This window comes from Notothenia coriiceps, unplaced genomic scaffold, assembly GCF_000735185.1.
Source record: "Notothenia coriiceps isolate Sejong01 unplaced genomic scaffold, NC01 NC01_scaffold00022144, whole genome shotgun sequence".
NCBI classification, from domain to species: Eukaryota; Metazoa; Chordata; class Actinopteri; order Perciformes; family Nototheniidae; genus Notothenia; species Notothenia coriiceps.
Genome location: NW_011354845.1, coordinates 9,826 through 24,101, shown reverse-complemented (window position 1 = coordinate 24,101; position 14,276 = coordinate 9,826). Strand labels below are relative to the sequence as shown.

Here is a 14,276-nt window from a genome sequence, read left to right as displayed (position 1 = left end):
CTGCAGAAGCTTATATATAGAAATCTAAGTTTTCTGTGCTCCACCACTTTTGTACATATAGAAACGCCACTGGGTAGGCCATCCAGTTATTTTAGCCGGGCCGGCTCAGATGATTGGTCGTGCTTTTCACAGCGCCACGGCTTCCACAGATGACATTTTTTTATGTATTTATTGTCAAAGCATTTAATATATTCATTGCTATCGGGATGTTAAGAGCATTCCATGGAATATAACAACAAGTGTTTCTGAAGTGAATTACCTACCCTACCTTTTAAGGTTGGGGAATAGTACATTAACATGGTTTCCAATCCAAATGTTATAGACTCAAATCCTTTTTCGGCTTGGAAACATGTTTTTCTACACATTTTCTGCATTGTGTTTTGCTAATTAAAAAACTAGTGCAGGGATGAAAGATTAATTACCATCAGTCCTTAAGAAAACTGAGTATTTGGATACAATATTCTAAATGTAACCGGCTAGAGAACCAATTTCTTTGTTGACTCAGTATAGACAACATCCGTCCAAGATCACTCACTATTTTGAAACTCTTCCATACTTTTGTTGTACCAGCTGCCGGGAAAAATCTGTGTCGCATAATGGGAGAAATTTGAGAAAGCGTGAATGCTTGCACAGAGAAATTGTTGTCGTTTAAGATGTTAAGAGTCTCACTATCACTCCTCCTCTTTTGTTACAGCCTTCTAGTCACTGCAGTGGATATTGAAGTGGACTCTGTGGTTTCTACACTTCCTGTAGTATTACTGCATGTTGGTGATTGTTGATGTAAATAGGTTTCTGTGAGTCTCTGGTACAGTATGGCACTGACCCATGAAAAACGTTCCCTCAAGCTTCAGTGTTACCAGATGTGCAGAGAAAGCAGATCACTCCCTCAAGACATGTGTTGTTCCTTAAGGACGGATTGACTTGGATGGTAGAGTCACTCATGTTTCCAATTGATGGGCTAAGAGTCATGATTGAACCGCTTATTGTTGAAAGTGCAGATACCCCAAGGCCTCTTTTGGACCTTGATCTGTCAATCTTTTAGAACCACATAAAAATGAATAAGTCTATTGATAGAAAGGGAGCTTTTTACAAGTGTGAAATGTCACGTTTGTTTCCACCTAGAGCTGCAGCTGCATCCACATGTATCTCTTCAGAACTAAGGGAAGATTTTACGGTTTAGATCTGCTATAAATTGTGGGTTGATGCTTGGAAAATGTATATATTGAAATTCAGGAGGTCATATGTTGAGTTTGCATGCATCCAAAAGGAGGGGAATTCCAGTAGCACATGTGCTGAGCATCTTGGAGAGGAATTTAGAGAGAGATTGGGTAAGCAAGGCTGCAGGTATCTATACTTGTAGTTTTTGAAATGGGGTTAACATTTGTGAAATGCGCCCTAATGACGTATTCCCATGTATGCTGTTGGCATGTCTATGGGATTTGTCCTCATTACTCTTTGCTGTCTGTACTCAGAGGATCACACATGAACATCTGAAGAGGAATTTAAGACTCATTGGTAGAGAAAGTCCTTGAGCGGTGCACTGGTGCAGCTCCAGGAGTTGCCGCTGATATTAAAAGCCCTAACAATATGTTTCAAATGGGATGCAGACAGACAAGTGGCACCCTAAGTGAATTCTTCCCCGACTGTAGGCTAGAATTGTGTGAGCAGGAGCTGCACATTATACATTTTGTGATGATTTATTATTATGTTACTTGCTTTGTTTCATAAAAGTCAACCTGCTTGGGGGTGATTTATGTTCAGCCGCTGGAATGCACTGCATATAATAACACTGGAACAGCACTTTAATGTTGTGCACGCCTTAATATGATGTAGCTAACGGCTTAGGGATAAATAAAGTAATATTAATATTCAGAGATTAGAAATCGCAATCAAATGATTGATTTGTCCCCCTCTCTTTTCTTTATTTTCAATTGACACATTTTATTATTCAGAAAGTGAATAGATCATATCAGAGAGACACTTTATATGTATATGCTTCATCAGGAGTGCAGATATATTTCCTTCCATCTCTTCTCAACAGGCCGCGGCAGCGACTCAGAGTCCGACGGCCCCCCCCACAGGAAGATGCCAGACGTGCGTAAGGACGACATGTCGACACGGCGGACGTCCATCAGCGAGCCGCGCACCGCCATGCCCTTCAACCAGTACCTGCCCAACAAGAGCAACCAGAGCGGATACGTGCCAACGCCCCTCCGCAAGAAAAAGAACGACAAAGAGGACGGGGCGCGCAAGAGCTGGAGTACTGCGAGCTCACCTGTAGGGGGAGACAGACCGTTCAGGTGAGTCTAGCTGCTGCAGTGATTAGAAGTGTACATAAACAGTCATTTATTTGGGTTACTTTAGATATTTAAATACAAGTCAAGTCTAATAAAGTAAGTATATACACCAAGTGTATTTTTTTAATCTGATGGATAAAGTATTATTGGCATTTCTGCTATAAGAATTGTTTTGACATAAGGGCTTTAATAACTCAAGGCCCTTGTTATTTAAAGAGTTGTGCAGAGCATTTTACATTAGGTTTGTTCCTGGATGCTGCCGTTGGAGAGCAAGGGCTGTGTAATTGCATAATGAAATGATCATTTGGTGACGGGTCCAACCATTACCTTGTTATAGCTTGAAATTGATTTGCTGCAGAGAACAAATGTTTTAATTAAAAGTTGTCACAAATGTTCTGGTAGAGAATTCCACACATTTCTGCTTGCAGCTGAAAATGCAGTTTCAAGCAGACAATGCCTCCTACATGTTTTGTGAGTTCACATTAGCGTGAGAAATTCTAACAAAGAAATTGAATATGTTCGAACGTTGACCATGAAGTTATTTATTTTAGAATGTGGGACATTTGTCTTCAAGGTATTGATATAACTGATCATAAAGAAAGAATGTAGATCTTGGGAAAAAAAGCATGTTTATTATTTACAAAGTCTAATACCCACCAACATCTTTTTGAGTCTGTGTTGTTTATTGATATTGCAAGAGAAGGTCTCACATTGGAGTGGCTAATGGAAGCCAGATGTGCTTTTTCATTGGCTCTGATTGAAGTGAAAGTGTGAAATCTACTACATAGAAGAAGTAGAGATTAAAATCTGACGGTCTTATTGGCATGTATTGGTTGGCATGTGTAGAGCGCTGGGATTTCATTTCTATTCTTTTAATCATTTGCCAGTGGCTCTCACTGTACAAGTGTCACATTTCTGCTGGTTTAGTGTTTTAGTGTATGTGCTTTGATCTGTTTCAGTATCAGTGTGTTTGGTGTTAGTGGTCTGTGTGTAGTGGTAGAGTGTCAGATTTTGACTCAAAGTCGTTTTTGAAGGAAAACATTTGGAGGTTTGGACGTATGTAGTTGTAGCATAAGATCAAAGATAATCAATTAAAAGCTCCTAATTTGTCTTAACCACTTGTTAANCATGCAAAGACAGTGTTCAATTGAGCGAAATGAGGAATGGCTAAAATGCATATATAAGACATATTTATACTTTTTATTTTTCAAAATACCAAACAGATCCTGCATTTTAGCCATTCCTCATTTCGCTCAATTGAACACTGTCTTTGCATGGGCTGATTCTGTGAGAACAGCACCATCTACAGGCCTGGCATATGTACTACAGCGTCTCCAGCGCTTTCGAACGGCAATGTCCGTGGCTGTCTCCTCCTGATTGGTGGAGTTGGCCCAATAGCCTTAGCGCTACTTCTGTGACGTCATAGAAGTGTTCAAATCTGGATCAGTCTGTATCAGATCCGTTACAGCCCCTTTTTAAGAGATTTGGGTATGGAGGAAAATAGAGAGGGTTGTGTTTTCTGACACTTGGTGAGTTCCCTGGAACACCGGGGACACATATTCATGTAGAAAAGACGTACAAAAGTGCATTTTGCATGATAGGTCACCTTTAAATGTTAATTGTTATTTGGTGCATGCGCATTTTCAACCTCGCTGTGAATTAATCTTATCGTTGGCTGTGAGTCCTGAGGCATGTGATGTGAGGGCAGTAGTATGAGAACATTTTACAGAATGTGGGCAGGACTTTAGAAAACCCCTGAAAAGCATAACTGTTTATTGTTTCAAGCGGTCTTTTACTAGTGACGGGTGTTGCCCTCCAAACATTGTACAAGAGGGGGACAGGTTTTACTACAGCAGCACCAGAAGCAAAAAGTGTCTCGCTGTATCCATCTACTGTAACCAAAGAGCATCTGCAATATGGAATCTCTTTCAGGGATCAAATTAAACTCTTCTCCTTGTCCCCTAATTACTGTCAGAGTGAAGTCACTTTACAGAGCTGAATAGTGAAAGGGCTTTGTCTGAAAAAGGTCAGAGCAGGAAAAAACCTGTCTGGGTCGAGTTCGTGTGCATGTTCATAAGTGGATGCTCTTGTTCTGGGAGTACTTGGAGCACCCTGGGATGGGATGATTACTGCATTGTTTCCCCGTTCTCACTTCTCCAGTGTGTGCCTCCTGGCTCTGATCAGATCACTCATCGTATGAAACCCCTCAATCACAGCTTGGGCCTGAAAATATGGATCTTGACATACTAACCTCTCTATAACCTATTCCCATATAATACCACAAAGACCTTCTGAAAGCAGATATGAAAAAGCCTAAAGGAAATTCCAACTTCAGGATGTCTGTGGTGTTCAAAGCATTTCAGAAGTCACTTAAATATACGCTGTCATTCAGTTATTTTAGGTAAGCCTTGCCACCCCTTTATATCTCTAATTTTCTGAATTACAGATCACGGACGTATAGCAATACGAGAGAGGCACACTTTAACTTCCAGAAGGTTTTTAGTTAGACTGCTCGTGACAGAAACTAAGACTTTGGAGCTTCCTTTGCACTTCCCTCCAAACAAAAACAGTCTGACAGGAAGCTCTGCCTCACTCTGTTTTTTTCCCACAGTTCAGGGATGAAACGTACATTAAGCTTTGTGACGACTTCTGTAAAATGTTATAGGCTGTCATTAAAATTTAAAAAGGGTCAAATTCAAATAAAGCGTCGCAATGAAAAGCTTTCTATGACGGCATATGGTCGGCTTGGCATTTTAAATGCAGCCAAAATCTATTTTTGATTCCATTTTTGATTTCAGTACAAAGCACAAAACTAATTGCCGGCTGTTTGCAGTTCCTGCATGTCTTGGCTCAACTTATTATGGGAAATTGTGAGGCTCCAATTTTGAATGCATTTAATTAGATAAGCCAATATCGTTATACAAGCAAAACACATACTATACACTTCTATAGACACTGTATAACAATGTGCACCTGGATGCAGATCTCCTATCCTTATGGACAATGCATTGAGGCATTTAAAGCAATGTCCCCACAGCCTCTAACAGTCAAGATAAATAGGTGTAATAAGGCAACATACTGTATTTCCAAGATGAGGAACTATCCCTATATGGAATGTGTCAGATCAAAAAAAGAGCAATAGATCCTGAAAACACATTTCTTTGCCTCACTATTATACTAGCATGATTCACCTCTTCCTCTCACTCGTGCCATAAACACTATGAGGCTGCACGGCTGGACACGCACCATGGCGGAGGCATTCATTCGAATTCGCGCTCACACACACAATTACTTTTCAATGGAAGAAACGTACAGGTGTGGTAGGCAGTTCGCTTCTTAAAGTAAAAAAAACTAAGAGCATCTAAAGATCAGTTCCTCTTATCAACACTCCCGAATGTATTGTTCAGTTTTAACAGTACTGTATTTGATGCTCAAACTAAACTTAAAGCATCTTAAATTCATTCGTCTCAAGGACACAAACCTCTCGCCACTTTTGTTTTCTCAGCTACATAACATGTAAAAGTGAAAAGTGTTTCCCTGGGGGCAATTTGATTAAATGTCTTCTGTTTTGCGTCACCTGACACAACTGTCATGTTGGTGGAGCCAGTGTTAACATTACATCACTGAAATGTGTTTGAAACCAAAGCAGATGTCACAGCAGTGAGGCCCATACTGTACATGTTTTTTCCATCGCAGATTGACATTAGATATGTGTGATTGGAAAACTGATACTGACACACAGAGAAAAAAATGAAGATTCATGGTGAGCATGTAGCTTTTTCTGGATTAATTCAATGGTAACTGACATCATAAAAATAAAAAACTTGTACTAAATGTCCTCCCTTTCACAAGACGTATAGCTGATTGAAACAATGGCCAGAGCTTAGCTTGCAAACAGGCTTTGCACTGAGATCATTCCCTTTATTATCTCAAATAGCCTTTGACTAGCACTGGGTGTAGTCCTGCGAAAACACTGCGAGGAACACAACGTGCTTTATTACAACACCACTGCAAGGACAATGCACCTCATTTATCTATATGCTATATCAGAACACAACAATTCACCCAAACAAAGCAGCCAGTACTGAATCAGATTCCTTCCACCAGACATAATGTGGTGGCTAACACTTCACAATGGCTTTTGATTTAAGTTACAACTATTTAGGAAGGGTGGTCTTTCTAGACAAACGTCCACCATCATTTCAAACAAGTGTGCCGTGTGAATATGAAGAGTGTAAGAGGTATTTAGAGTAGACTTTTTTTGGTGTCTTCCCGTTTCGGCCCTTCCCAATTTGCCCCTAAATTATTCCAATTTTTACCCGTTCCATTTCAGGGCGAGATGGGAAAAGGACAAAATGGGAATAAGGGGCGAAATGGGAAGAGGTCGAAATGGGAATAAGGGGCGAAACAGGAAGGGGGCGAAATGGGAACAAGGGGCGAAACAGGAAGGGGCGGAACGGGGCAGGAAGGGAGCGAAATGGGGCAGGGGCGAAATGGGAATAAGGGGCGAAACAGGAAGGGGGCGAAATGGGAAAGGGGCGAAATGGGGTAGGGGCCAAATGGGAAAGGGGAAAAATGGGAAAGGGGCAAAATGGGAAAAGGACACAATGGGAATAAGGGGCGAAACAGGAAGGGGGCGAAATGGGAAAGGGGCGAAATGGGGTAGGGGCGAAATGGGAAAGGGGAAAAATGGGAAAGGGGCAAAATGGGAATGAACCCTTTTTCTCCCCTACCATCGCTGCTGCCGCGGGGGACCAGGACATCCGGCGACGGGGTCTGTCGTGAGCGTGAGCCGAAGGAGTCCAGACTGTCGAAGGAGTCCTCGCGGCCGTGGCGGGGCGGGGAGAGGGAGTCGCTGCGCTCAGAGTCCCAGCAGTCGATGTAGCCGCTGTCCCGGATGCTGCGTATCGGGCTCTCTGCCTCCTCCGCCTCCTGAACATTTAGAAACATGCCCATGTTATACAAATGCACAAATTAGCTTAAAAAAGCATTAATAGAAATAAAGGTAAACAACATTTTTTGCAAAGTACATTGAGTAACTTCTGCTGTGGGAGGAGATTTTAGTTTTCACCAGCTCAAACAACATCTGAAGAATGTGTTTGTGTCCCAAATATCTCATATCACTAAGTCCTAGATCCACTTTGTTTTTGTCCCTCTTTCTCTTTGTTCTGCTGAGATCCCTCTCCATCACTCTCTCTCCACCTCAGTGACCTCTCCCTTTGTCTGTCTACACTTGAAACATGTCTATCTATCTTTCAGACTCCATGTTATGTTTTCAGCTCAGCTGTACTGACGCAGAATTTTGTCTCACTTATCTCTTTGTTAAACAGACATTCAACTTTCTTTCATGTAGCAATGCCATTGTCCAGTAAAGCTGCATAGAAAACATTGATCAAGGTTCATTAGCCCATCAATAGCCCATCTTTATGCAAATTGTTGCATATACCTGTCCGGCAGTGGCTCAGTCAGTAGGGGCTTGGACTGGGAGCTGTAGGGTCGCCGGTTCAAGTCCCCGACCAGACCTAAATGGAGTGTGGACTACTACTTGGAGAGGTCCCAGTTCACCTCCTGCCCTGCCGTGGTGCCCTTGAGCAAGGCACTGGACACCCCCCTCACTCCAATTAATCCCCGGGCGCTGTGCAATAGCTGCCCACTGCTCCTAGTACTAGACTCCTGGTACTAGGATGGGTTAAAAGCAGAGAACACATTTCAATGTGTGCTCTGCATGTGTGACCATTAACGAGGGTTTCATCCCTTCCTATTCTATTCTAACCTAAATAATGCTATTAAAGCTTAAAAGGTTTGTTTACTCAAATTCATTTAAATAAGCAGATAACCACTTGAATAAATGGAGCAGAGAAAAGTGCAGCTGGTTCCACAATTCACCTGCTTCTTGCATTACAATAATCATTTTCTTTTTTAAATAAAAAGGTCTAGTTTCCATTGCATAAGTATAAGAAAAAAGAGCGCATTCAGTTTATAATGTGTGAACCTGATGAGTGTTCCTTGATTTTCAGATCTCATTTTATTATTAATCTCTTTTTGGTTTCATAGAAACGTGGCTTTGTTTTGGTCAGAAGCAACATCTGGGGAAGTTATTCTGCTGAGTTGGCAGAGATTTCTCAGTTTTAGTAGCAAACGTCATATTGTGGAAAAAAATGGTACGGGGGTGACATCATGTTTATGAGCGGGTGTCATAGTGTGTCCGTATGTGCGTTTTTGGATCCTATTAATGCTAACGTTGTCCCTTTGGGTCAGTAAAGGAGTGGAAGCAGATTGAGATAACTCACACAAGAGCCATGACAGAGGTCATCCCTAGACCATGGGTGGGGGATGTTTTAAACTCCCTGAGATGATTTCTTAGAAATATATTTTCCATTTAGAAAACACACCAACATTTAACGCACCCCAAAAGGAGTTGTCCAGTATAATTTGTGCGTTTGGTCGGGACATTAGGTCTGTGAATTTTTGCAGCACAGCCTCTCTTTACTTATACCAGCTACAGTTGCTAGAAGATTTGTAATCCACCACCAGCATCAACGACTGACTGAATGATACCTGTAGTTTATATTCAGATGTTCAGGATATTGTTGAGGCTAAAAATGACTAAACATGACTGAGCAAACCTTTCGCATCTGTGACAGCAGGCCGTCAAACTCTTTCAGGTCCAGCGTGGGACCGTTGTAGGAGGTACAGCCGTTGGCAGCACGACCCAACCAGTAGATGGTGATCAGAACCTACAAAGAAAAAAAAACATGCAGATATCATAGTGAGATCAGGGTTTCCCACACATAGACTTTACATCCATTTGTGTTATCCGTCCGCGACCACGACGCCATCTGCGATCGATTAACTAGTGGACAAAGATCCCTCGCTCTACCCCTCCGGTACCTGTTCGCTCTGCCATCAAGTGAACGGACTGCTTTATGCACTCCGCAGTAACACCGTAGTTCATGAGCGTGCTCCACTAGCCCCCCCCCCTGTTCTCGGCTACCACCACAAGTATATTTCAGATCTGTGGGAAACACTGGAGATACTCTGTGAAGAACACAATGTGCAAAGCATTCTATGCTACTGAAATCATGACCCGTCAGACGTTATGTTATGCATGAAAGAGAAAGATAGAAATGTTTAGGCTTGTTGTGAAAACTACAGCACCCCAGGTGAACCAGTGGTCCTGAGGACAAACTTAAATCCAAGTTCCTCAGTGCAGGCTCAAGTCTTCATAATGACACAATGGAGTTATTTAAGATAAATATAGCGAGTTGGTCGGAAGCTTGAGATAGCTGTTCCAATCCAAAACAACGGTGCATAAATTAAAATAAATTAAATTGCATAAAATGTGGTTATTTTTAAAATATATTGTGTAAAACAGTCAAGTGGACGTTCAGTCCTTGCTCTAGCAATATAGGCCAACATGTAACATTTGTTCTAGTCTTCTTAATGTTATATGTTACAATGCAGGTTGTCTGGTCATTTGAATCCATTTCATTCCAAAGATGTTAGACAAGACTGAGCCATTGTTCTGACACTGAAACGAGTCCCAGGCACATTTCCTGCTAAAATTAAACAGCCCTTCACGAGTCACAGTGATTAATATTTGCATGTTAGCTTCCTTAGCCCTGAGTGCAAACACTTCCAGGTCAATCTCACCACCTTCCAACACAGAAAGCCTGTAAACTCAGATCTGAAGGAGGCTGCAGTTCCTTTGCTCTGACTCTTTCTTGTAAGCTAAAGTAATGCTAAATGTGAATCTTGCTGCATTCGGTGTAACACTCTTTGGAGTCAGCTGAAACACTTAAATGCAGAATGTACAGATTCGCTGTGCCCACAGGGAGATCACACAGCGCTGCACCTTTAGCACCCAGCTATATTTACTGTGTCCATGTCAACCGGCACTCCACAGGGATTGCTTTGATAGGGGAACTCAGCATGGCACACTGTCAGCGTACAAACTCTCTGCCGCCATTCAAACAGCCTTGGAAGAAGAGTAAATGAGCTGGCCTGCTGTGATTATGTGATGTTTCCTGAAGGGAAATGCATTGTTTTAACCACAGCATGAGCCATACTAGTAGGGATGAGGCTATAGAAAAATGACTGCTGATTGTGGAGTGTATTGCAGTCTTTCACGATGCGTTTATTACACATGTTGTCATCGCAATAACGATAAAATAAACAATATATTGTAAAGCTCTAAGCCTCTGTATTGCATAACTGAGTCGTTCTGTAGGCTTGGAGCGGGGAGCTTGTTGGAGCAAAGAGCATCAAAACAAATGCATAATTAACAACTTAAGAGAGCAGAGGGATCAGCACAGGCAGACACTCAAGGCTGATGTCATGTCAAAGTGGTATTGAACCATCCCTAAGATGCAACACTACAGGAGGGAGAGGTTTAATGTTTTATCACTTCAAAATCAGGGACACCAGATCACAGGGAATCAGACCCAAACTATTTCCAAAGTAGATCTAAACTACATAGCATTCTACTTCTATGAGTTACATGCACATCATATTTTATCTTGCTACCACACAGAAAACCACTCATCTACAAGAACTGTGCTCAAGCAACACTTCACCTTCTTTCTCTCTCTCTCTCTCTTATTTTATTGCATCTTTGTCACCACGAGTATAATGATAATATCTGTGCCAGCTCCCATAAAAGTAGGTCGGCTCCAGAGCTATTCCAGCCACAGACCAGTACGCTTCAAACTGATCCACAATGATCCCAATAGCATCAACTCAACGGAAATATGCCACCACAGCCCTGCATGATTTAAACAAGCAACACTTAACCTAAAAACAAACAACTGTACCAAAACCAACACTTGGATACAAGCACTAAGATACAATAGTTCAAAGAAAACATGTCAGGGGAGTTTGAGTGATAGACAATTGTAAAGAGGGCCTGACAGTGAGGTCATGCACACATCACACACTTCAGTTTCAGCAACAGTCTCACCTGGCAGATGTGAAAAAACCTGTCAAAGAGGTTTTGTCGAAAAAACAACAATCCCCTCTTTGTTCCATGTGCATTGGTGATGCATACACAAGGGCATGACATAACCTCAAATGCACCTTCAATGTAAACACCAACACACAAGTGCATGCATGCTGCAATCCACAGACCTGTGTACATACATACTCCAAACTAGTCATGCACTACCAGCACTTTCTTGTTCACACCTGCACTGCTCCACAGTCATCTTGTGACTTCAGCAATATTTCACGCATCCATGCAAATGCCCTATTTTTACTTCGTCCAATCTGCTAAACAACACCTTCATCGCTAAATCAGCATATTGTTCTGAATGCAGGTCCTTCACCTCTCAATATGTGACGTGCTGCAGTACCAGCTGCTATGTCCTCAGTGTGAGATCCATAGTGTGTGAGCGGGTCGTGGCTGAAGCCTGCAGCTGCTGGGAGTTTGTGGGCCGTTTGCTATCGCTGCTAATGTGGCTGAGAGTCCCTGTGTGTCGTCAGCTAAATGAGCTAGCAGGCCAGCTCTGCAGCTCCACACATTAACTGTACAGTGCACAGCAGCATCACAAAGAGAGGGGGGGGAGAGAGGAGGAGGGAGGAGGGGGGAGAAAAGTGCTTTGACTGCAGAGTGGGCAGGGCTAGAAGTATATGTGTTCTACTTAAAGCAGCATCATGAGAAGGGACAAGATTGTGTTGAAGTCCATTTGAACCTAAAAACACTTGGAGCATAACAAGTGATGATTAGAAAGGAAGATGGAACAACAGAGAGAAAGATACATTAAAGAGAGAGAAAAATAACTAACCTGGATCCAATTAACAAAAAAGAAAGCTGTTTTAAAATACTTAAAGACACAAAATAGTAAATAATGGATACATCTGAAGTTCTGGAGTACGTAGAGTAAGAACAAACAGAAATGATAGACAAAGATCAAAAGGATGGACAACCAACTAAAAGTTAGAATAGATGGAAAGTAAAGTAAAACAGAAAGAACAGATACAAGTAGAAAAGCTTTACACGGATAAGTCAGACTAGCAACTATAAGAGCAGCTCATACTTAAGTGGAAAGTTACACTACTACTGTAAAGTCAGCATAACTGGAACTGACATGATAAAAGCAGAGTGACAACCACAGCACAAACAGAAACACTGGACCATAATAACAGTTTACAACCAAACGTACATTTAGCACACAAACAAATGATCCCGCTATAATGCAGAAGTATCACTTACATTCTTGACTTTTCGGCTGCAGTCACTTCCCCTGGGAGATAGAGAAAGAGACGGAGTGAGACACGAGAGCAACTTTAAATATTTACTGAGATATCTTGCATAAATATAACAGCTTTTAAAGCAACCAAACTCCCACATAGTTGTGCAAACAGTAGCAAAACCATTGAATAAACAGCATGGAGGAATCTGCAGTGAACCCACAACACTGCCAGATCTCTGGATCCAGCTTGTTGTTCGGTGCTGTATTTATTTGATATGTCCAGCAGTATTAGTCACTGGCTGCCGTTTTGACTTCAGCTAACGGTGTGTACTGTAAGAAGGCAAGGGCTCCCTTAGATCGAACATTTTGCAGCAGTGGTCATCATTCCAAAAGACAAATTCTTCTGCAACGGTACGTCTGGGGAGATGGATGTCAGAGTGGCGGCCACATGTTTTGACTGCCAAGTGAACTCTGGGAGTTGCAGAGCAGAAACACCCACAGCAGTGGACACTTAGCGCCATGGATGCTGCCAAAATGAAAAGATGTGGATGACCACTTGAAGCTATAAATGGGAAGAGGAATGAAGCAGTTGTAAAATAGACCCTGATACACACTAGTGTCGTGGAAACAGACTTCTATCTAGACTAAGATATAGGGAGACACATCACCAGAGATATAGACTCAGACATTCCTTTTCCTTAAAACTTACAACACACAAAATCAAGTAAATTACATTCTGTGTTTAATATGCCCAGGTCAATGTCACTTTTACAGGAGAAAAATGCATTCCTAGAAGTGATACTGGTCTAAAGAAAAGAGCCATGGGTTTGTGGGGGAGTTGTTTCTCTTTTTGGTGCTAGTTCCAGCTTTTTGCAGGATTTGGTCAGATGGAAAATATGTTGGTTTTAACGATTCCCTCATTAGCCAACAAATCATTTTTTTCCAATATTAAGTCGAATTGCTTGAATAGTAGACCAACCTGTATAGGAAACATCCCATCTATGGAGCACATTGCTATGTATGGGTGAAGGGTTGCTTGAATGGAATATTGATCTCATTATAGGGATATATATGTTACCTTTTATACTTTACGTAAGCAGTAACTAACACGCCTCCTAACAGAGCTGAATTGACCAATGAACTTGTTTGACCGTAAGTACACATGACACCATTGATCAAGATTTAAGAGCTACGTATACGATTACCCATAACACCCTTCTCTGTGTAGACGATACTGTGGATATTGCTTTGTAGCTTCAGGGGATCCTAGTTAACACACACACATATCTTTGAAAATACATGATCTTATGAAGGAGGGAACCTGTATGGCCCGGTATGAAAAACAAAACAGATCTTTAACTATAAAGCCAATTTAGATTTTGTTACGCGATTGCATAATATTGTGGTCGGACAAAAGACATAACAGCAGCAGCCGTGAAATGTAAGACGCATTCATACAAAGGAGAAAATAATGAGCATGTGTTTCTTTGCCTGAGTTTTGAATTCACAGTACATTATGACACTGCTGATAACTAGTTTCCAAGGCCTGAGGGTCACAACGCTCACATCTCTCGACACATAAGTGACACCTAAATTGCAGTTGCATGGGTTTTCCATGACCTGAGAAAGAGAGGGTTGAAAGAGGTGGAGGGGAGCAAGGTGAAAGTAGCTGGAGGGAAGGATCTGTAAACTCTTTCTGTCAGCCGACTAAATAAACACAGAGACAGGTTGCTTTTCTCTGCGTTACCTTGTAGAAAGAAACCTGAAGGACAGATTCCACAAGGTATTA

The 14,276-nt window shown here is 41.7% G+C and overlaps 1 protein-coding gene across 1 annotated transcript in view; it reads right to left on the bottom strand.

Annotated features, from left to right (window-relative positions):
• LOC104953752 (LIM and calponin homology domains-containing protein 1-like) overlaps window positions 1-12,579 on the bottom strand; it is a gene marked incomplete at its 5' end in the record, with an annotated part of 41,752 nt that extends 29,173 nt beyond the window's left edge. Inside the window, 4 exons of the mRNA XM_010780745.1 lie at window positions 2,080-2,275; window positions 7,031-7,229; window positions 8,924-9,034; window positions 12,508-12,579. Coding sequence (XP_010779047.1) covers window positions 2,080-2,275; window positions 7,031-7,229; window positions 8,924-9,034; window positions 12,508-12,579 — 578 coding nt within the window. The remainder of the gene's footprint in view (window positions 1-2,079; window positions 2,276-7,030; window positions 7,230-8,923; window positions 9,035-12,507) is intronic.
• Between the last annotated feature and the right edge of the window lie 1,697 nt (window positions 12,580-14,276).